Source organism: Nothoprocta perdicaria, unplaced genomic scaffold (assembly GCF_003342845.1).
Source record: "Nothoprocta perdicaria isolate Ctin4 unplaced genomic scaffold, notPer1 scaffold_46, whole genome shotgun sequence".
Lineage (NCBI taxonomy): Eukaryota > Metazoa > Chordata > Aves > Tinamiformes > Tinamidae > Nothoprocta > Nothoprocta perdicaria.
Window position 1 is genome coordinate 799,217 of NW_020455710.1, and position 23,062 is coordinate 822,278.

General features: G+C 35.8%; 1 protein-coding gene across 5 annotated transcripts in view; it reads right to left on the reverse strand.

The window, feature by feature from the left end:
* STXBP4 (syntaxin binding protein 4) overlaps positions 1 to 23,062 on the reverse strand; it is a 53,410-nt gene that overhangs the window by 16,337 nt on the left and 14,011 nt on the right. For 4 of the 5 annotated variants that reach the window (XR_003250616.1, XM_026046899.1, XM_026046897.1 and 1 more), the window contains exons 10-21: positions 22,755 to 22,861; positions 22,202 to 22,382; positions 20,909 to 20,987; positions 18,885 to 18,976; positions 18,270 to 18,366; positions 17,528 to 17,640; positions 16,934 to 17,020; positions 16,667 to 16,732; positions 12,754 to 12,930; positions 11,398 to 11,514; positions 10,118 to 10,167; positions 8,861 to 8,994 (exon numbers count right to left, since the gene is read on the reverse strand). Coding sequence is in view for 4 of the 5 variants with exons in the window: in XM_026046899.1 (XP_025902684.1) it covers positions 8,861 to 8,994; positions 10,118 to 10,167; positions 11,398 to 11,514; positions 12,754 to 12,930; positions 16,667 to 16,732; positions 16,934 to 17,020; positions 17,528 to 17,640; positions 18,270 to 18,366; positions 18,885 to 18,976; positions 20,909 to 20,987; positions 22,202 to 22,382; positions 22,755 to 22,861 (1,300 nt within the window). In the remaining variant the exon portion in view is untranslated. Of the gene's footprint in view, positions 1 to 8,856; positions 8,995 to 10,117; positions 10,168 to 11,397; positions 11,515 to 12,753; positions 12,931 to 16,666; positions 16,733 to 16,933; positions 17,021 to 17,527; positions 17,641 to 18,269; positions 18,367 to 18,884; positions 18,977 to 20,908; positions 20,988 to 22,201; positions 22,383 to 22,754; positions 22,862 to 23,062 lie in introns of all 5 variants that reach the window. The other variant, XM_026046900.1, reaches the window with a different exon arrangement.

The window sequence follows — 23,062 nt, forward strand, 5'->3', positions numbered from 1 at the left end:
ATATCTGTCTGTGTGTTCTTTGCCCTAGCTTGACTTTTTTAAGTTATATTTTTCTAAAGAAAAAAGTCATGATCTAGCTGTGAATTACCTTTTGTTTACCTCTTGATGTTTTATCTGTAATGTTAAGGTTCCTCAAAACTGTGTCTTTAGAAAAACAGCATTAGCTGTTAACAGTATTTCTGGTAAGTTCTCTAACGGCCACTAGAAACATTTTTCTCCGTTGTCTTTTGATAAGTGAAATTTTGAATTCGGAGCTCTTTTCAGCATCTATGACTTGAACAATACATTGCTTTCAATATTTAAACCTTCCTCATATGGCCTCAGTAATAATGCAAACCCCCTTTGTCAGTTAAGGGGCTCAAAGCTTTTGCCTTAATGCAAAGAGGAGAAAGAACTGAAGACCCTACCTAGATCCTCTAGCTTGGGCTCCTGAGGACTACTGGAAAATGGGAATATGCCAGGTATAAGGCTGGAGACACTATATAATTTGAAGAATTATATGGCAGAGGAATTCCTTGGTAAGCTATGCAATTTGACAGAGCTAAAGCAAATATCTACAGAGAAATATCTAACCCTCCTTGTCACGCATGTTCGGCTGGATTCAGGCATAACATGGCACTTTGTTTTTGAGGCAGATAATAGTATACACACTGTATTCTGTTACTCATTCTCGAGTTATCTATAAAAACTCAGGTTCAATAGAAAACAGCTTTCCGACCAGCGTACTGTCTGGCGGCATTTGTTTCTGTGCCACTTTATTTTTTTAGACCATTTCTAGTGCTCTTCTCACAAACAAATGTCTTTCATCTAATGAATAATACTCTAAGGGGACATTCCATTCCTTTCTTCCCCATATCAAATTCCATTCTAAAGAAATCACTCTTTTTTTTTTTTCTTGTCTTTTATGTTGGTGATTTAATAAATCAAAGATGGAGTAAGTAGTTTTCAAGTGGAGACAGCTGGGAAATACCAGCAACTGAAATTTATGTTAATTTGGGATTTGGTTGGCAGACCGGCCCCTCTCCCTTCAAGCAAGTTGCTGTAAACTGTCCTTCAGGAAAAATATTCTTCTTTCTTTGGATATTGAGAGGCTGGTGAAAGATGACCGTGTGCTTCCCCACTTCCTATTAATCATACACTACTGACTCATCTGTGCTGGCAAACTCACTTATCTCTTATCCAAACAATAATGTCACATCAGGTGACAATTAAGTATCAGAGTTACAAAAAAGTACGTTTCTTGTGTGGAAACTTTGAAATAGCTTGATTTTATCAGAACACCTGATGCATCCTCAAGATGTATGAAGAATTATGTTCTTGAAACACCACCTTACAAATTCATTTTCCTTCAGCAGCTGGAAAAACTACCAAAAAGCAAACTACTAAAAGCAAAACTTGCTTTAAAAAAGAAGTATTTTCCACTCAAGCAAAGTTTTAAGTATTGTAAGTTATTCAGTTATTTAGGCAGTTATTAAAATGAGAAGTGAAAGGTCCAAATGAGGCTCATTTTTATCCAGGCAAGACATTAGTAGTGGAAGTATAACAGAAGCAACTGCATTTAACAAGGGCAGTAAACCACTTCCTTCTGTTTAGATGATGGCAAGCAAATGTGCACCACTTCATAATTCTTAGAGAGGAATGGCTGAAGCCAAAGCTCACAACACATACATTGCAAGAAGTTTGCTGTCAACCATTACGACTTATTTTTAAAGGGAACAGAAAAAATACAGCAAATTAAGCAGAGCTGCCTGCATCACCAGATATCATTCTCTTAAGGTACACTGAAGATGGTGCATAGATTTGTGAGAATAAAGGCAAACAAAACATTAGCAACAGTGCTCCAGAATCACATAGCTTGTAGTGCTCCCCCAAAAGGTCTTCAACATGCAAGCATGTGCCTTATCAAATTCTTTCAGTCTTTCACATTAATCAAGTAGCAGCATTTAAGAAATAGATTCTGTTCTATGGATTAATTGCAGGCTCACTCCTACAGACTCACAATACTCCCTGTTAATAAAATGCTATCTGCTTGTGACTGGACTGGATCCAGACACATTATTTCCATTACTGATTGAATACACTCCAATTTACAGAGTAATTTGCATCATTTAACTTCAAATTAATTTTGTTTGCAGCTGTAAGTCTTAAACAGCTGATGAGAAGGCAGGGAACACATTATGTATTATAAAATTACAGAAATGGTCCACAACTGGGGAAATTACACGAATGTCATATGCACATTAGATTTCAACACTGGTTCCTATGTTCCTCCACCTACATACTATGAAACCTTTTTTGTTTTTCTTTATAAAAAGTAAAGCATTCTCCTAGTCTTATTCTGAATTAGTACAATCCACTGTCCTCTGATTAATCTGGACTAACAGCCTTACTCCAGAAATATCAGGCTCTGCCCACGGGCCGTGCACCTGGACTAGCTAATTAGGACCAGTTAGGAATGTATCACTGCAGGCACCAGCCCTGAGCCACTTCTTTCCCTTGACATTCCCTAGTCTCTTGCTTCCTTGACTACTCTCCCTGTCCTGGAATTCATCCGTCTCTTTTCCTTACCAGATTGACTTCTCTTGTCACCATCTATTGTGCTACCCACCCACGTCCATCACTGTCAGCTCACATTGCTCACTGACGCATGTGATTGTTAAATATAAGTTTAATTAGAAAGCATGAACTGGTAACAAATTAAAAAGCCCGTCTAAAATTAGAATTGGACAGAAATTGTCTGAGATTTAAAAAGCCATACTATTACATGATATGCCCTTATTGCTAAGTAATATCTTACTTTTATGCACTGATGATGAAATTAAACTGCGCAGGGGGCTGGCATGAACCACCTACAATTAAGAAACAGAACTTTCCGCTGAGCTCGTTTCACAGTAAGTACAAACCACTGTAAGCAGTGATCAAATATTCTTGAAAAAAGAATCAATTTAATACATTACTACATGACAGCCTTGTGGGCTATTAAGTACAGCTACTTTTTTTTTTTTTTTTTAATAGAAGTGCGATTTACAGACAGACATGACTTCAAAGCCGGCATGTTCCGGTTTGTCTAAGAATTATGGCAAAATTCTTAGAGATTAAGATAGGTATCTTCCCTTTTTATTATAATTCTAAGGAAAAATAATATACACGATGTATACACCTAAATTAGCATACTTGATCTTACTACTACTTTAACTGTAAAAGACTCAAAGGTGGTATCTACAGCAATGATAGATGCCAAGCAAAAATGACATCTGTAACTTCCAGTTCATGAAAAATGTTTTATTGCACAAAGTAAAATTTGGCATATTAGACTTAACTATAAGTCTAATATGATTATGCACATATGTGACAAGTTAGTGCTTATTATTATGATGGAGACATTTAGGTCTCCAGCCTAAGCAGCAAATAATTATATTTGCTCTTACAAATCCTACTTAAAATATACACTTTTGAAATCTTCCAGTACCACTCTTGGCAATCCACTTTCTCTGCACTCCTTTCCATCTAAATTCTCACGCTTGTGCGGCATGGATGTCTATGCAACTCTGCTGGCCCTCAACTTCTCACTCCTACCCACTGCAAAAAAAAGTTAAAAATGTGAAAACTGAAAGAACTGACAGCAGAGCCTGCCATCCTCCTTAGGCAAGACGAGCACCGATTGCTTTGAGGTATAGTGACACTTCAGGCATAGGTCTGATGCCCCTTGTTAGCTTTAATCTAGTTTGCTTAGACCACCGATAACGTGTGTAGCTGCAGCACCACTAGGTCAGTACTAATTGCCCCCAAATATGCTCAATTCCTTTAGTGGTTTTTGCAGCTTGTGGTAAGCTCCATACTGTATTTTTTTTGCTGAAATACCCTGTACTAATCTTATTAGCTCACCTGCATTTTAAGATATAATAATATCACTTACTTGTTTTTCATTATTAAAATGTTTTGATTTGAAAGTCAGTACAGACAGTGCTTATTCAAAAGCTGACTCATCTTTTCTCATTAAAGGTAAGTGAATGGAGAGGGAATAAATTGCCTTTCTTTTTTCTAGCAGCAAAAACAGGTTTCTGAAATCTAGGTCACATTAAAGGACTGCCTCCAATACATGTTTTAGATGTTCAATTGCCTTTTTTCTCACTGAGAAAAATCATCAATAAACTCGGGCACCAATGAATTAGTTAACAACTTGTTCATTATTGATATTCTAAATACTTTAAGTTGTAAAACTATTCTGACCTTATAAATGTCACCTTTTATCTAGCATCTCTACTCATCCATGACTGCAAATGGTAATACTTGGATTCTTGAATATCTAACACATGGGCTCTGCTTTCCAGGCCCTATAACATCCACAAGTCAGACCATTTAGTTGAGAAGTTGAGAGTTATTCCTTGATAATGTCTTTCTATTAGTTTTATGTTAACCACTTTTTTTTCTTTTTTGCAAAGCATCACTCACTCACAACACTCGATTGATTTTTTTTTCTTTTGAATTACCAACTGAGAAAGGATTTAACAGGGACGTACCAGCGGGGAAAAAAAGAAGAAGAAAAAAAGGAAAAAATACCTTTGACCTTCAGAGACTAATAAAATTGTACAATATTTCACTGGATAAAATAGCTGATAAATTCTCTTTTGGGACAACTCACCTTTTTCTTCCCTTTCTTTTTGGTTTAAAATTCTGGATTAAAGTTTTTGGATTAAAGTTTTAAGGGAATAATGTATTTTTATAAAATAATTTCACCACAATAGTATTTTCTAATGAAAGAATGAAAGTACTGTGTCAGAAAGTTATCAAACTTAACATCTGTATCTTAAATTCCCCCCCTTTTTTTTTTTTAAGATTTATTTCTTCTTTTGCTAATCAAAAGCTTTTACAATGGGGAGCTGTACAGGGTTGAGAATACATTGTATAATTTAGCACATCTTTTCTATTTCTGATTTCAGCAATACCCTGAAATATTTATGGCTTTGCCAGAACAATGAATACACAGAATTCTCCCTTTAGTTGTCATTACGCTGCTCTTCCCCAAGCAGTTCTTCCACTAGAGGAAGAAAAGGTCTATTTCTAGTTCACTAGCTGAAACACATTAATTGCATATGCATATTAAAATACAAAATGCATACTACCTCCACAGTGCAGAATTGTCCCCAGAAAGATAATATTGGAGGAAATAGTTCTCTCCTTCTGATGCTCAAAATACAAATACACACAGCAGCATGAGCTCCAGCAAACACGAGCAATAAGGTGACTCTCTGAGGCTGACCTGAGGACTTGTATTTTGAGGTTCAGTCTCTACGACTGCAATTTTAGCATCATTACCCTAATTCCCAAAACACTAAGGTTAGCCAAGGTGTGCCTACCCCTCTTAAAGTTATCCATGTATTTTGACATCTGTATTTTGACATACAGAGGGGGGTGGAAAATCATCCTGTGCTCTCAGGTCAACTTTTTCAGAGCTCTGAAGAACAGGAGTCAAAAAGCTGTACAAAATTGCATTCTTGATATGAAAATATCATTAATTGTAATAGTGTAATGTAATAATCTAGTATTAATTCTGTCATAATTTAAAATCTAGGTTGCAATGTATAAGTAAAAGGAATATGAATTTTTAACAACATTAGCTCTCCTCAAAGCAGCAAAATGGTTTGCAAAGACCGGCCACTTGCCTGCTTTGTTCCACCCACACCAACTGAACAGAAAGGTACAGCTAAGGATTCGCTGAACGCAGAATGACCCTGGCAATTCACCATAATGTACTTAGGAAAAATGAAGCCAAAGAAGTGCACAGCTTCCACATTCCAACTGGAATATGTCCATATGTCCAATATGTCCATAACATATTTCAGTTGTTAGCAACCAAAAGACAAGACTTTGTCTATGGCCTGAAAATCAAGAGCAACTTAGCATGAGATAAGGCACTAATCTGTGCTGACCATCCACAATTTCCACTGCTTTCTTTTTACAGATAATAGGAAATTAAATCCCAAAATTAGGCAGGTAAGCTTCTGCCTGGAGCATGCTCATAAATAAATGTATTTATATATGATGACTTGCAAGATCAATATCAGTGAGAACACCACAACAGGATTTTTGAGAGATGTGTTGATTTCAAGATCATTTTAGTGAACTTCGGCGTAACACCCACGTTTCAGATTTTAGCCTGACAATAGATTAAAGGATCATGATGTGAGAAAATGTTTCAAGACGCACTTCTCAGGTTCCTGCTGAGCGGAGAGGCTTTATAGCACTTAATGGGCTACTGATGACTAGAATCGTATCAACAAGAGCAAGTTGTATTTTGGGTAGAAGCAAAGTGAGAAATCAGCAAACAAGAAAAGGAAACCTGCACTGCCTTAATGCAACTTTTGAAATTTTGCTTCTATATCATGAAGTAGTCCCAAGGGCAACCATATTCTGGAAATTATCAATACCACGCAGTTTTTTAAATTGTGTAATAGAAAACACTTTCTTAACTCCTTTGAGCATGATTTTCATCATGTAGACTATTACGTGCAGCCAGCAACTACTTTTAAATGCTACAGTTCTTCACTGAGGCATTATTTATTGTTTGTATGACGAAAGTGCTTTTTTTTTTTTTAACCATCTTTCAGGAGATGCTCGTATTCTGCAAAGCAGAAAAGCCTCCCAGGATTTAGTTTAAAAATAGCTAACAGTCTTCAAGATGATGAAGAATGAACCTTTCAAGGGATGATCTTGATTATACTGTGTATTATTTTCGTATCTGCATTTCGGGATGTCCTGCGGATCTTATACAAAATGATTTTTTTCTTTTTTAAACAGAATCCTTAAGGAATTGCCAAACTGACTTCAAACAGTTAATGTCATTGCACCTATCAATCTGAAAAATGATCTACAGCACAATCACAAATTAGGCTTGCAGATTTTGAAGAATACACTGAACTTTAAGGCTCTTCACTCAGGCAGAAAGCAGTGCTATTATGCTGGAAGAGGACAGTTTGTGGCCAATTCACACATACGTCATTCTGTCCTGAATGTCAAGGATGATCTGTAACAAAGAAACCAATATTCTTTTGGAACAACCATGCACAGCCTGGACCTTAAACCTTAGACTTGGCTTCACATGTACCGTAAGTATATCAAAAAGATGCAAGATAATTTTGGTTGTGCCTTTACTTAATCTTGCATAAAGTGAATATTGAGATCACCTTTTTGAGGGAAAAAGAGAATCTTTACACTTCAAAGTAATATTCAGTATATTGTCTTTTTCTTTGAAATATGACATTTATGAACTGGCATATCCACAACAGCCCTTTTTTAGGGCAGCCCATCTGCAGGAAGATCACATGAGAAACATTTTGTGAGAATTTGGCATAGAGCACTGCAGACAGAATGCTGTTCCACAGCTACTCTGCCTTAACTGCCTTTTCTTTTTTCCCTTTTTTTTTGAGAGGGAGATAGAGAGCGAGAGCGAGAGAGAGAGAGAGAGCGCTTTAAAGCTTTAATCTCACACACAAGCTCGTCAGAGCCCAAGTCTATCTGTAATACTCTCCAGATCAGAATGAACCCAGAATGATGACGTTCAATCTTTAAATCCTGCTCTGCAAAGCTATTTTTAAACTCTCAGGTTTACAGAGGGGTCCATGCTATGCCTCTAGAGCTCTCTAATCTGAACTCTATCTATTATATTTGACACAACCACATGTTACTTTTTACTCCCAAATGCAATTGAAGTGTATTCCTTGCATGATTTCCTGGGCAGTGTGACAGAAACAACCTAATGTGACAGAGCACTTTCCATTGTCACTGGTGGAAAATCATCTCCCCCCTCTCCTGGCCACAGCTATTGTGTTTATCTGTTCTAGTCACTTTAATTTTGATTTTCTGGACCCTTCTGCACAATGTTTTATCTTCTTACTTTGTTTTCTCCTCCATACACTGTTTGATATAACAAGCAAATGATGTATAAATATTGTCAATGTATTTTTTTTAACATCTTGAAAAGTTTCTTCAACCAATGTATTTATTCAGTAATCATCTAAATGAATTCCCAAACAACCTAAATTGATTCCCAAACAATGAGTAAAGAATATGATCACTGCCAGTGATCAGTGATCACTATGATCACTGCCACCACAATCATCCTTATTACGATACTGTATTCTATATATGTTCATCCCTTCAACCTTCACTCTCTTCTGGTGCTATGAGTGATTGAGTCTAACAGTTCACATCCATTTCAAAATTAAAACAAAACCAAAAATGAAGCAATCAAACAAACAACAACAACAACAAAAACCTCTAACACTTCTCTGCTGCTGAATTGATTTAGAAGCTGTAATCAGATTTTTGAAGACTCAAAGAAACTGTCTCATTCTGACGCATCTGTCATGGCTTGGAAGAGGGATCTATGTCACTCTGAATATAGAGGTGTGGTTTAAAGTACTTGGTTTTAGAGCTAGTATTCTGAAATATTCTCATACTGAACTTACCACATGACTTTTGCTCAAAGCCCACCAAGCTCAATGGAAATATTTCTACCGATATCAATGAGTTTCAGATGTCTTTTGAGTAAGCAAACCCAAATCTCTTCACTCCTACATGATGTTTACTACTGACTTGTTCCCCCAGTGCTTAGAGCAAGGTGATCTTAAACCGAAAAAAATCCCTTGCATATTTTTTTGGAAGGCTGATGCTACTGAGTAGAATTTAAGTTACCTTTTAACATTATACCTCCATTTCTTCCTTCAGGTTTCTTAGATTAACATCTCATTTATGAACCTCAAAGTAGAGAAATTGTGCACATGACAGAAAGAGGAGAATCAAAATGAAAAGCATAATATTTGGCAAAAGTATTTATGTGTATATGAACACACATACTCACAATCCACTTCCAAAATGGCACGGACAGATTTGGCAAGGTCTTTGGCTTCTGCTGCAAGAGCTGTTGTGACAGTAGATCCAATCCTTCCAAATCGTGCAAGAAGCGCTTTAGTAGACAATGTTGTTCTTCTTTCACTGAAGAGCAGAAAATAAGGAATGTTGGATAGTAAGATCACAAAGGAAAATGTTACTTTTAATATAGTAAACTGATTTTTCTAAATTGGTTTTGATTTCATTCTACAAACAAAAGAGATTTTTATCATCAAATTGAGGAGTTCATGTTAGAGGTAATAACATATCTCATCCCTCAAAATCCAGTGTCAAAAACTTACTGCATGTCAGATAAGTAACTTGCTTGAAAGTAATCTTGATATTAGCTTTTAGGAAGTGACCTTGCTTTAGGAAACCAATTTTTATCTTCTAGTCTGTTAGGGAATCAGTTTCTGACCTTGGCTTTGTAGTTTACACTTCAATCATTTACTAAAAAATGATTATATAAAACATATAACATTGCTCTCATGCAGTGCCAAAGGGAATTGCATTTAATTGATTAGGATTAGCATGAGAGAACAGAAATAGCTACAGCGTAATAGCTGATCCTGAAGATTTTATTGAAATTAAGTTCCCACTACCTTCACTCATAGACTTGAGAGCTTTCCTGAAAAATATGGCAGCATCTAGACCAAAACCATTTTACAGGTACATAGATTATTTATGGCATACTATATGGGAGATATAGGTGACATGACATTGAAATTATAAAGTATTAAATGTTGCTCTAAATCTTGTGCAATATTCTTAAGCACCTTTTTAAAAATGAAAGATAGTAAATCTTACCTATATACATAAAAATGTGTATCTATTATCTGTTATCAGACTAATTATGATGTGAAAATCTCTTGGGCTTCTCTCCAAACTTTTTGCAAGAGGTAAAAACAGATTTCAAATCATTACAGAGTTCCTTATAATTCTACCTATGCCTCGGTATAGCATTATTCACTAATGGAAACATGGAGGTGGCCACAGCTGTGCAGTTCCAAACTGTTTTAATTTCTCTTTCCAGTGTTTAATGAAACTTCACCCTGAAAACTTAACATACTTTTCTTTCCTCTAGTAGAAGTGACATTCAGAAACACATGGTAATAAACTACAAGAAAATTAGTTACAGGATGACTTTGTGAACACTTCTAAATCTGTAGTTAAGTTTTTAAATATTAATAACTGTCATTTCATTGCAACACAGTTAAGATTTGCATACCTTAAAAGTGTCGAGGAAGCAGAGTTATCTGAGAGTATTTCATGCACAACCTGTTGGTCACAGTCAAGAAGTTAACACTTTATAAACCAATATTCTAATTTGGTGGATGGGAGGGCGAGGGTGAAAGGTGAGGAGGGGAGGATTCACATGTATTTACAACCTGCCTAGTCTCTCTCAGCCCAGGTGGGTAAAAGCATTTTGCACTCATTGTGCCATCAATAATTGCCTGTTCCAGCAATGGAATCTAAATGCATTTCTATGCTGGTAATTCTCTGTCATCATAAAATGCAAGACTGATACCTCCTCCATATCTACACAAACAGTGCACATCACAAACATTGATTTGAGCACCCAATTTTCCTGTTGACTTCAAAGACCCTTGTTATTCCATCCCCTTCATCTTTCCATTCCTCAACAATAAGAGTTCTGGTAAAAGAACGATTACAGAGCTTACAAAATGATGAAGGTTGATAAACATTTATAGTTACTGTCCTGGCTATTAGCACTTTTCAGAATTGCTGCCTCATATTTTTCAAATATTAATGTAATTGGTATTTCCAGAAAAAGACTCTGATTGGAATTATTAATCCACACACATGCAAATTCTTGGCACTGAATCTAGTCAAAGCCTGACATATCTTGAACTTGTCAAACTGTTCCATTTCAACAAAATCATTTCATCTAGAAAAAGATAAATATTTCAGACCCATTAAGTAATTATCCATAATATTTTACATAATGAATAAAATAGATTAATCCAAGTATCTTTTCATATTATATTGTGAGGAGATGCATTGAGTGGTAGGATACACTTGAACAGATTGCCCAAGGAAATTGTGAATATCCCCAAGGATGGGAACTCCACAACTTAGGTGGATAAGGTCCTGTTCTATTCGACCCTGCTTTGACCAGGACAGGTTGAACTAGATGCTTGCAAGTACTTGGTTCCGAGTTCAGCTATTCTGGGATTCTGTGTGCTAGTTTTAACATAGAAAGAAAAACTAAAAGAGTAACTTTTAAATGGAGTAGTATCAGAATTTCACAGAAATTAACATAGTTTCAAAATTTCTAATTCCATTTGTTCTGCGTATATACAAAAATGAAATAAACTCCTACATGGACTTGCCTTCGAACACTACTTTCATTTCTATCAAGTTGTTTCAAGTTGTGAAACTGTCTCCACAAAGTGTTCGTGTACAGTTTACTATGTTTAATCCTCAAAAATGTCAACATGCAACTTTTGCAAATAAAATGCTTCTAGAAATAATGGGCTAAGTTACCTCTACAAATTGCAGCAACTTTCCAGTAGCCACCTCAAAGGTCTTCCTAGCCAATTCTGATTTCCGCAGCTGGCAGTCAAGCACTGTAACTCTCTTTCTCAAGTCTTGGATATTATCCTGGGAAAGATATTTGGTCCATATTATTTTCAAGCTTTCCTTTGAATCATATTCTTGTAGGGCTGACATAGATACAAGATGGAGAATTAGAAATTAATGTCTAAAAGGTTTAATGTAACATTAAAAAAAGGTAGCTCTCCCCAAGGCAAGCATGCCTAATCTGCTAGAAAATCAGCTCCTAAATATCAGCTCCTAAATTTACTATAGTTTCCAGCTTTTGGTATTACAGTAAACAAAAATAACAAGTTAAATATATTAATGGAGCTGAAACTTAGGATAGTTTGAAGGGAAGGGATCAGGCAGTACCTGTCAGCAGGGTGGCATAAATGGCAAGTGCGCTAATAAACTCAGTCCATTAAACCAGATGGCTACATCCGCTGCCCAGTGGAGTTATTGCAGCATATCTGGGAGAAAATTACCCCCTAGGATTTCTCTACATGCACTTGTGTAACGTATTGATCAGTGTTCAGCTTCCTTTCTGTATTTCAGCTGCACAGAATGTGAGCCCCAGCTACACTGCCTCATTAGCTCGAGTGCTGGAGCCCCAACGTCTCAGCTTGTGTCCCCAGGACTGTTCCTATGTGAGGACCACGAGGAAGGTCTTCCTATGTTTCTGGGCAGGTTTGTTTGGCCAAACTGTCTGCTGAACAAAAGATTTAGGCCAAAACAGGCTCAAATTTAAGAAAATACCATGATCACTAAAAATCAAATTTACATTTAAACCTCTTAAAGCTCACCATTTAAGTAATATCTACCTCACTCTTTTAGACCAGGTGGATAGTGAAGGGAAGGGGAATCATATTTAAAAGACTGCATTGATTAAGTCCAAATTAAATCAAAATAGAGTATTGAAATTATTACTACTTTCTAAATGAAAAAATAAAAACATTGAGGTCATTTTTACGTATGTACAAAACCTACACATACACGTACAGTCTTTACAGAAGCGATATCTGCAATTTAACAGTAATTCCACGTTGGGAACATGCTTGCGACGTGTCATGTTGACCTAGGACACATATGCATCTGGCTCCTATTTTCCCAGTCAAAAGATATGTGGATAAAGAAAGGCTCGTACACTTTGCATTACCCCCTTCACTACGCATCATTCCAGTTATTGAATAATACAAGACAAACAGTGACCTACTTTAGAAAAGCAAATGAAAAGAAAATGAAAACAAGACACATGACAACAGCGAGGAAACCATGGTAACTACGACAGGCGACTGCTTTGCTTACTTTATTTTGGCCAGAATTATTAGTGAGCTGAGCCTTCAGCTCTACGATTTCAGCTTCTAACAGGCGAATTACTTCTTCATAGTCCATCTCCATTCCACGGGCCTGCCGCTGTGCAGCTTCTGCGAGATGAATCCTGCTTCGCAAGGCTCTTGCCTCTTCTACAGCTGCCTTGGCTTCCTATAAATGACAGAATTAATTGAAAAGCTGCAGCACCTGATAAAAGAACTAGAGAGAGGACGAGTACGGATTTAGTTCAAGAATATTGCAGTTGTCATTAAGGCTGCCTTTCAGAATTGATGATTAGATGATTCATTTCTTAATTTTTAAATTTACTATGTGCAGTGAAAGAACAGGTTTTTGAAAATAGAGACAATTTTCCTAACGAGTTAAATCATGAATTCCATGAGTACTGTACGTTTAACGGAATGAATTTTTTAATAGAAATGTATCTGGCACTGTTACTCTGATCACTTCTGTATTAAGAAAATATTTTTAATGATACATAATTTCATATATGATTATTACTGCCTTAATTTACACTTAAATCAGAGTCCCCATATAATTTAGATGCACTTTAGAAGGTATTCAGTCCAAATTACTCTTAAAATATGTATGAATGACGTGCCTTACACAAAAAAAATCAAAGTAAAAAGGACGATACACGCATACTTTCTGGAAGAAGCTAGTTCAACTAACTCCTGGATGATCAGCTAACACAGAATCTCACTATCCGCAGTTGTTAAGAGTGCCTGCAGTAAACTGTGTAAGAACAGGGGTCCTTATTCATGTCTTTCTCAAAGTACACAATCAATAAACTCCTACGAGCCTTAACGTTTAATTAAACTTAATGCAATAAACTGGATACGGTGACGTATGTCAAGTTCCTTCCTTTCCTTCTTAAATTTTATCAGAAAGCACTTGCTTCTTTGGGAAGAAAAATAAACAGCTTTTTTCAGCCACAACTTTTTAAATTATTTCATCACAGCTATCTACATCCAAAACTGTCCCCATTGAAAAGAAAAAAAATAGACACATGCAGACATACAGCGTGCTCTCAGGATTACTGGCACCAACACACCAAACTATTTTTCCCCTTAGTTTTCTTTTAAACTGCAGCAAAATAAATTAATAGGAATGCATTATTAAGGTTATAATCTTTAAATAAATGAATTCACAGAAGTGAAAATTCTTTGTACAAATTCCTCAGTCAAGGACAGTTAGGTGAATATTCTATTCCTGGTTTATTTATTATATTCTATTATTATAACTGTATCCTGGTTGGAAATGCAACTAGATGGAGACAGGGGCAGAACAGAAAGAGACACTGGGAATCTGTAACTAGGAAATAGCTTTCTGTAATTGGCACTGAACCCACTGTTCCTGAAAAATCCAAGTCAACCAGTTCTTCAGTCAGGTTTTCTTATACCGTAAGAAAACGTTTCTTGTAACAGGAATTATTTAAATAACTTGACATCAGAAACGTCACAAGAAAAGAATGGCTGTAACAAAACAAAGCCTTCACTTTGCAATATAACTTCCTCGAGATATAAGTCTAATATCTCATAATCCAGAATTGTCTTTACTCATGCACTGTGTTTGGAGAAACCAATTCCTGAATATTAATTTCTCTGTAACAGCAGACTAAGTATAATCAGATTGCAACAAGAAAGGACTTAAAGAAACAATTAATGAACAAGGGATTCTTATACCACAATGTAACGATTAGCCACACTAGGATTAAATTAAGAAAACCTTCTGATAAACTGGAGCTGTTTACTCCAACGGCCCAAAAGGAAATGCTATCACTAGGTTTCCCAGTCGCATTGCTACAAAAGATTGCAGTGCAGCAACTTAACAGGGTACCCAACTTGGGCTTAGCATCCACAGTGAAAAAGAGATGAACTGCAGCATCCTTCAGCAACACATCTGGCCCATTAGGTTGCTTGTAGGAGGAAGAGATGCTGCAGCTGCTAAAATTTTGCCCGTATTAATGGTTGATGGAACCATTTGGCTTAACCTGGTATGAAGCTGCTACCAGTAAGAAATTGCACTTACACTTTCTTAAAAATGGCAGCATTTGTTTGTGTTTCCCACAGAGGTTCATCCTTGAAAACACAGACATGCACCTATAGCTTTAATGCTGTTTAAAAGATATACAAGAAATTGCTATTTCAAAGAATCATAGAAGGAAACTTATTTTTAGATACTGGTATATTGTGCAGTATTGGAACACACACTCAGTGGTATAAATGAATGCAGTTCCTGTAAAGAAAAGCTCCTATATGAAGCAGACAATCAGAAATAGCACCTGTATCTGCACAACACTCACCGCGTGCCACACAAGAAGAGTGTCCCTAGGGCGTGTGACACCCTGCTCCAAACTACTCAAGATGCCAGTGTCATCCAAGGCAAATGTTAGTTTTTTTCCACCAAATGAGTCTTCCCCAAACTCTCATCTATTGAGATGCCACCCAAGGGTGGGATGATGCCCAAAGGACGGACAACACTGCTGGCCCTTCATGCAGGTGGGACAGGCTGCCACAAGAGATCTCCAAGGAGCCCAGATTCCATCAGGTCTCTAAACTCCCTCTTGCCCCTTTCCGAGTCTGATCCACTCCATGACTTGGAGATGTCATTGGGACATTGGAAAATGGTGTTGGGAATGATTGGGAAATGGCATCAAAACACCATTTCCCAAAGGGACAGCCACTGGTTTTCAGTGACTAGACTTCTTGAACTGTGGCACAGAGGTTCATATAAAAAAAGGCTGCTTTAGATGATCCTCCTGATGGCAATTCAGAACATGAGTCTACTGTGGATCCCTGACACTGGTAAAATTATAATGCAAGTATTTGCCTATTTTTTTTAAAATATACTTCCTACCACTATGGCTTTCTGTACCAATCAAAAGGAAGGTGTGAACTTCTGCCCTGAGCTACAGAAAAGTGTGTAAAATACCTGACAGTGCAAAAAGAGTAAACAGCATTAGAATTTCTATGGCAAGTCTGCTAGTACCTCCTAAAAAGGGCCTCAAAATAAAATATTGTTGAAATTACCTGTAATTTTTGACATCCCTTTCATTTCATTATCTTGATCCTTTTCAATTCCAAATAGTTAAAGCAGTTCTGAGAAAATCTTAATATTTAGCCTCTGGAAATTTATACTATTCCATGCAAAATGTGACCTTCAAAGTCACATGACAGTAATTTCCAGAAAAATAAAAGTTTGAGGGCCTCATGTGGTAGAACGTGGGTATTGCTTTCACCCAAAACAAGCTATTTACCTTAAATACCCTTTGGCTAAGTCTGCCTTACGGATAAGAGCCCACAGATAGACTGAAACATTCAGTGCTGAGGAAATGATGGCCATAAAATTTGCAGTTTAATGTTTTTGCCTTGTAAAAGCTTTAGACTCCATTGACAGACTGAACACCCCTAGCACGTGCAAACCTAAGATGAGCTCTTCTAACACACCTTCCAATTCAGTTTCAATCAAAAACCAATCTAGTTTATTTGACTGCAGTCTCACAGTATGCAGAGTGCAACACAACAATATTAACTAAGAAAGCAGTTATATTATATGGAAGGTTAAATTAAAGATGCTCAACAAATACACAGTTACAAGCAAAAATGTAAACTTAGTCCTAATGTAATGGGAGAAGAAACAGTTTTCAATCGTTGCATTTTTACTTATGACATCTGATGGAGCAGACAGCACTAACAGAAACCTACAAGGAGTGTGTGTAGGCAAGTAAGGCCAAGCAGCTCAGTAAAAGAAAACCTGCTGATAATGATATGTTGGTTAGAAGAAGTAGCAAACAGGTAAGTTACCTGGTTTTGAATACAGGCTATAAATGAAGAAGGACATAGGACAAATCTTCAAAATTATCCATTTTTGAAAAACTCCAACATACCTGCTTGACTGCTTGTAGTTCCTCTGCTAACTGTTTCTGTAAACTCACAGATTCGGACAATTCCTCCTGTCCAGAAAAGAAGGATGGGAGGGGGAACGAGAAATGATTAGGTCTGAAAGAGAGACAGTTAGTTTTTTATTCTCAGTTTTTACTTAGTAATAATAGGGCCACCACAGATAGATCCTTGTCAGTTTTGGAAATTCTGGAATGATAATCACTCAAAAAAGAAATTTTCTTGAATAATTTAGAAGTAATGAAAATTATTACCTTTAATTTACTGATTTCTTTCAAAGCTTCATTTCTTTCTTTTTTAATCCTTTCCAGGTCATCCTCCAACAAATCACAAGTCACAAACTGTGCATATTTAAATAGGAAGAGTTAGAAACCAGGGCTAACTGCACCTCTTAGTCACTTACATTATTTTTTCTTAAAAGGTGTTGTCAATAAAGCATAATCTTAATTTTAAACATACTCAAAAATATTCATTTGTAGAAATGCTTAACAATTTTTTTTTGTTAAAATTTTAACCACCTTATCTTCATAGAACAATAACATTATTGTTCCTTAGTATGGAAGTTCAAGCCACCAGGCTCCATAATTGTCTAACTCACACAGTGAGTAGCAAAACACAGCCCGCTTAAGAAATCTCAGTGATTCACTATTGTCCATACTCTTGACAATCACAAATAGTTACGTGAACTGCTTCCTTCCAAGTAGGTTGCTTCAAAAAGCTTCACAGAAACTAGGTTATCTTAAAGAAAGTTTTGATGTAGAACAGTTCTAAAAATTTGTCTCAGATGGAAATCTTAAAAAAAAAGCTTTCCAATAATCTCCTTATGACAGTTAAGCACTGTACTTTACCTGTGAATCTGAAAAACTGGCATTTTCATTGGCTCCAAATGTTGCAGGTTTTTGGTCACCATCTGTTGCATTCAATTGCAAAGAGAACAGACTCCTTGAAACCTGAACAAAATCTAAAAAAAGAGGTTAGATTGTGTTGCTGTAGTCTGTACGTTCAGTTTGGTATTAGTATCACCAAATATAATGCAACTGCTAATATCATGAAACTCTTTATAAATACAGAGCCTGTCCTTCATTAGCTTCTTAATTCTTCTACAGTTTTCTTGGATACTACTCTTAAAGCATGAACATTAAATTAGGTCATGATAAACATGAACAAAATATTCTAAATGGTCCTGGGATGAAAGTTCACTTTTAAACTGGAATCTTTAAGAGCTTAAGAACTCTTAAGAGCTTAAGAAAGTGACTAATAACAAAGCATCTTATGACATAAGAGTAAATATAGCAAGTGTTTAAAACACGAACGGCTTTCATACTTCATTTAAATGAAATCTTTCCTTAAGGACAAAGCATTTTCTTTGAAAAAAATCCTTTCACTATTAAGATGTCCTATTTGAAAGGCAAATTTAGAAATATAGAAAATTTAGAAAAAAAGATTCCTGCCTCAGAGTTACTTTTTATTGCAGTAGTTACACATAGATGTGAAGGATATTTAATAAAAAGATATGCATGAATTGGTATTACCTATCATTTTTATACTTCTATGTTGCATCATTTTCTAGGGCAATTAACAAATCATTACCTCCAAAAGACACCGTTCTGTCAGAATCCTTCTCCAGTTGCTGTCTTACGCCTTGTTGCTCTTCATCTGTGGGCTGTATCCCAAGATAATTCAATGCCTGGAAAAGGAAGACTTATTTGACTTATTTGGAGAAAAGGAAAAAAAAAAAAAAAAAAAAAGGACTAGGGATAATGACTATAGGAACATGGGTGAAGTAATTAAAAACCTCCACTTCAAAGAGCCTTTTTGTATCATAATATCCTCTCAGTGACAACACTTTTATTCCAGATACTCTTTATGACTTCCTTCTAATTGAGAGATATTCAGATATTATTTATCCCTGGATAATAATGAGTATAATGAGTGTAAAACCCTTTTTCCTTAGAAACCGCCTTAAAAATCATGGTGGACACTCAGATTCCTAGAAGATAACAGAGTTAAACACTAACTAGACCGTCAAAAACAGTTATTTGTCAAATACATAAAATGAAGCATCAGTTTGCAACCTGAAAGAACTATCCAAATAGATTTTTTTTGTTTTATGCCTTCATGCTTACTGAGCTAGAAATATTCTTCGGTTGCTTTATATGCAGCAAGGGTGGGGAAAAAAAACTCACCAAAATCAAAAGTACTTACCCTCTCCAGCTTTTCTGCTTTGAGACGAACTGTGGAGTTCAAGAAATTCTTCCTTCGCAGCCCATAATCATCAATGTGGTTGGGGGAGATAACTAAGAAGAAAAAAATATTAAATGAAATTTGAGTTTCTGGTTTTGTTTTCTAATAATCTTTTCTGAAACTTAGCTCTTGAAGAACAGAAGAAGAGGCACCATTTGGATGCCTCTGAACAGAGAGTACAGGCAAAAGTGGCAGCTAACTTGCAATTTCTTTAGCTGTTTAATGTATTACTCTTTATTTGAATGAACACATTAATTGACCACAATTTTGCACAGGAAAATGGAATATATTTTGTATATATTTTAAACATTAAGTTATTATTCATTAATGGATTAGAGTGGTGCTCAAATCAAAAACCACATTTTGAAAACTGGAAAAGTTTTAGAATCTAATGGAACAGAAGAGGTTTTTTTTTTTTTTTTTTTAATTTCACAGAGTATCTGTTTCCAAGCTCAAAGTAATTTACATTCTCTTTCTATGCCAAAGCATAAACGAAAACATCTTGAAAATCTCTGACACTAACACCTCTCACAAGCTATATTAAATTCTGAAGACAGTGGGCTAGGACATCCAGTGAATTGGCACATTTCCTTTCATCTCAGAACGAAAAAGCTCTCTGCAAGAATTTCTGCAAGAATTTCTCAAGATTATGCTCATTTTTCTTACAGAATTTTTTAAAATTCCAGAGCTCCTTGAATTTTTCAGGGTTCTTCTTGAAAAGGGGCAGTAAGAAATAACAGCTTTGACTAAGGATGTGCTATGTGAAAAGATTAAGTAAGACTAAAGTGAAAAAGTGACAGAAAACAGTACACTGGAGCTGTTAAGAATTTCCACTTCCCGTTCTAGTAGTGATTTCTGCAGTCATTATTTCTGTGTTATTCAGAGATGTTAATAAACTGGGTCTTTGTTGAGCTCTCTTAAGCAACTGCGACCCTTCCATGTATTGTATAACACTAATCAAGAGTCTGATAATCTGAACATATTCTGCTTTATACCTCTGACTTAGTTGTATTGTGGTTTTTGTGATTAGTAATCAAACAGCTTTCTCATCATAAACTAAAGCTTTAATAAATCTTACAGTCTCTCTGGTTTCAAAAGTTCATATGCAATAACAGGGAGCAAACTGATCAGGTTTTTAATATGGAGATTGTTTCACTTAGAACTAGGATATCTAATATGGGTCATAATAATCCCAGGTACAACAATGGCAGTATAGGAACCTCTAGAATGAATCAGACTTGATATATTAGTCCTCTCCTTTCTTAGGTATGTACAGATCAACTGGAGGGGCAGGTATTATGCTATTGCTATGGATATACCATCTATACTATTGTCAGAAGAACATAGTTCAGGTCTTCACGTAGAAAAACCCACAAGGCTACACTTATCAAATTAAACAGTCTGATCATGTCAGACTGCTGATTTTTTTCCCTTTTACTTTTTTCCTTTTTTAAAAATCAAAATATGTATTTTAAAATATGATCAAAATAAATATTGTCTTTGTTTGAACACCACAGTCCCTTATACATTCAGGAAACTCCACTCTAGAGTTCTACTTGTTAAAAACTAGAAAACAAAACAAAACATTAAAGAAGTTTGCATGTATTTCTATCCTTTCAATATGCTTCAGGGATTTTTTTTAAGGTGCAGACCGTACACATCCGCAGAATTTCAACATATCATGGAAGAATAGTTTCTATGGCAACCTAATCTTGATCTACATATAAGTCTTCATTATCTGATTTCAACTGAGCCTATTGCAATTACCATCATATAACAACTGATAACATTTAGTTACTAAAGACCAAGTCTGCTGCAAATTAAATAGATTGACCTTTTTTTCAAATAAAACTTAGGGTTTTTATGTGATACTAAAAAAAGAAAACAAAAAGGCCCAATATTTCTTTCTTTAAAGTCTATGGACTAAGTTATATTTTCTATAGGACAGTTATCAAAGGAAAAAAAAGAATTAAATTGGAAGTTACCAGAGGCAGGCACATCAGTAGGGCTGCTGTCTACGGTTCCAATTGGAGATAGCTCTCTCTTCTTGATTCCAGTTTCCATCTGAGGGGGATGGAGTGGGGAAAAAGAAAAAAAGCATCAAGTCACAAAATGCTATTTCCTGTAATAAGTGAAAAATAAAACAAAATAAAACAAGCACAAATGAATTGGAAGTGCATATTAACCTCCAAAAGAGGGAGAAGAAGGAAGGCAGGCAGGAGAAGCAAAGGAGTGGCCAGGTTAAAACAATCCTGGCAGAAGGGCTGCACAAGGTGAGGGCAGTGAGAAAGGCCATTAAAGAAAAAAAGAAGAAAAGAAGTCAAAAGTATCTGTTCAAATCCACTGCACCTACAAACAGGAATTTGCTTGTTTCATGTTCAAGGAATCACTCATGAAAGTAAGTGGTCCAGCCCATACACAATTGCAAGCACACTCAACACAGTGCCAATTTAGATCAAGGACTTGTAGAGCTGAGCGAGTTTTGAATATTTTCACAGATGGAGAATGAATATTTTCACAGAGGAGTCTCTATGGGCAACCTGTTTTTATGTTTATATTTCTGGTAAGAAGGAACAAATGGGAAAGAGTTTCAAATATAAATATAAGAACAGTTGAGAATCGCCTCTTTTGACTTCATACTTAATAGGAAACATTTTATTCTTCTTTGTTCAAAAAAATTTAGTGTTAAAAAAAGCTATAAAGCGGAAAGATCTTTGAAAAAAATCAAAATGGAGTAATTCTAAAATGTTCTTTCTTGCTGAAAGTTCAACACTGCTTTCTACAGCAAGGGTGAACTGTTTGAATTAAAATAATGAATGGATTCTGGTTTTTAATCAAAAATCTCATTACCATGGAGGAGGTGTAACTTGTGAGATCTCTACTCACACATACATAGTAAGTAAAGATTCCCTATCTTTGAAATATACAATTGACTAAATAGAAAATACGTCCTTCTTAACCTTTACTGCCTAGGAAACAGCAAAGAAAACCTTTGCATTTAAGAATTCAGTTAATGCTTCCTTCGGTTGATTTGTTTTCTCATCACAGGTCAACTAGTATTCTTATTCTGCTCATCAGTTTGGCTTATTCTACTGTTACACAGCATGGCATCTGGAAGAGCCCTGATATTCCAAAGCACGAATATTTTGCAGGAAAGGGGTCAGTCATTTTTCCTACTTGAATGGAAACTAAATTAAAAGAATCCTATACTGAAATCTGAGCAGAATTCAGAAAACAACTATTTGCTCAGTACTACCAGGTGTTGTAAGTCTACTCACAGCATTAGTGGTGAACCTCGAAACAAGCTTCCCATTAGGAGATGCCAGGGGACTCACTACTGCAGCCTGTTGCTCTCCATAAACTACAGAAGATGATGTTGAGAGACTGGATGGTCGCTGCAGTTCCTCTGAATAACTTTCATTTTGTCTAATGAAAGCTATCTCCCAAAAACTTTCAAATCTAAAATGAAAACAAGACAACGTACATACATCATTCATAACATGATACACTCTTTTTGCAAAAAAAAAAAAACCCAAACATTATGTATGATAATGTTTTTTAAAGGACATTCTATGTCCTATCACTAGCACAAACATATAGTATATTTTTCATTTCTTTTAAAAGGGAAGTTTCCCATAATTATACAGGGATAAATGGTACATTTTATCCTTTTTATAAGAAACAGTGTCATAACAGTGCCTGTGTATTTCAGAAACAGGAATATACCTTTTCTTTTCTCTAATCACACATGGCAAAACGTTTTACATTTTTCTGAATACAAGTATCACACACAACCATTTTGGAGATTTAGAAGCTGACAAATACAATTACCTCGTACTTGTTCTGTTGATTATACTTTTTGCCTCTTCATAGGAAACACCAATCATTGACTCTTTGTTTATGGATACGAGCTGATCTCCAGGCTTCAATCGTCCGTCCTAATCCATAACAAACCAAAATCAAACATTTTTTCCACACATTTTTCCATCAACTGATAATGTTACAGGAAGAATTGTCTAAGTACAGCACTTTAATCACATCTGTCTGTTAAGAATTGCCATATTTTTCTAATGTAATGCATTAATTACATATTTGATTCTAAGAAATCAAACACAAAAATGGTCTATAGATATGAAACA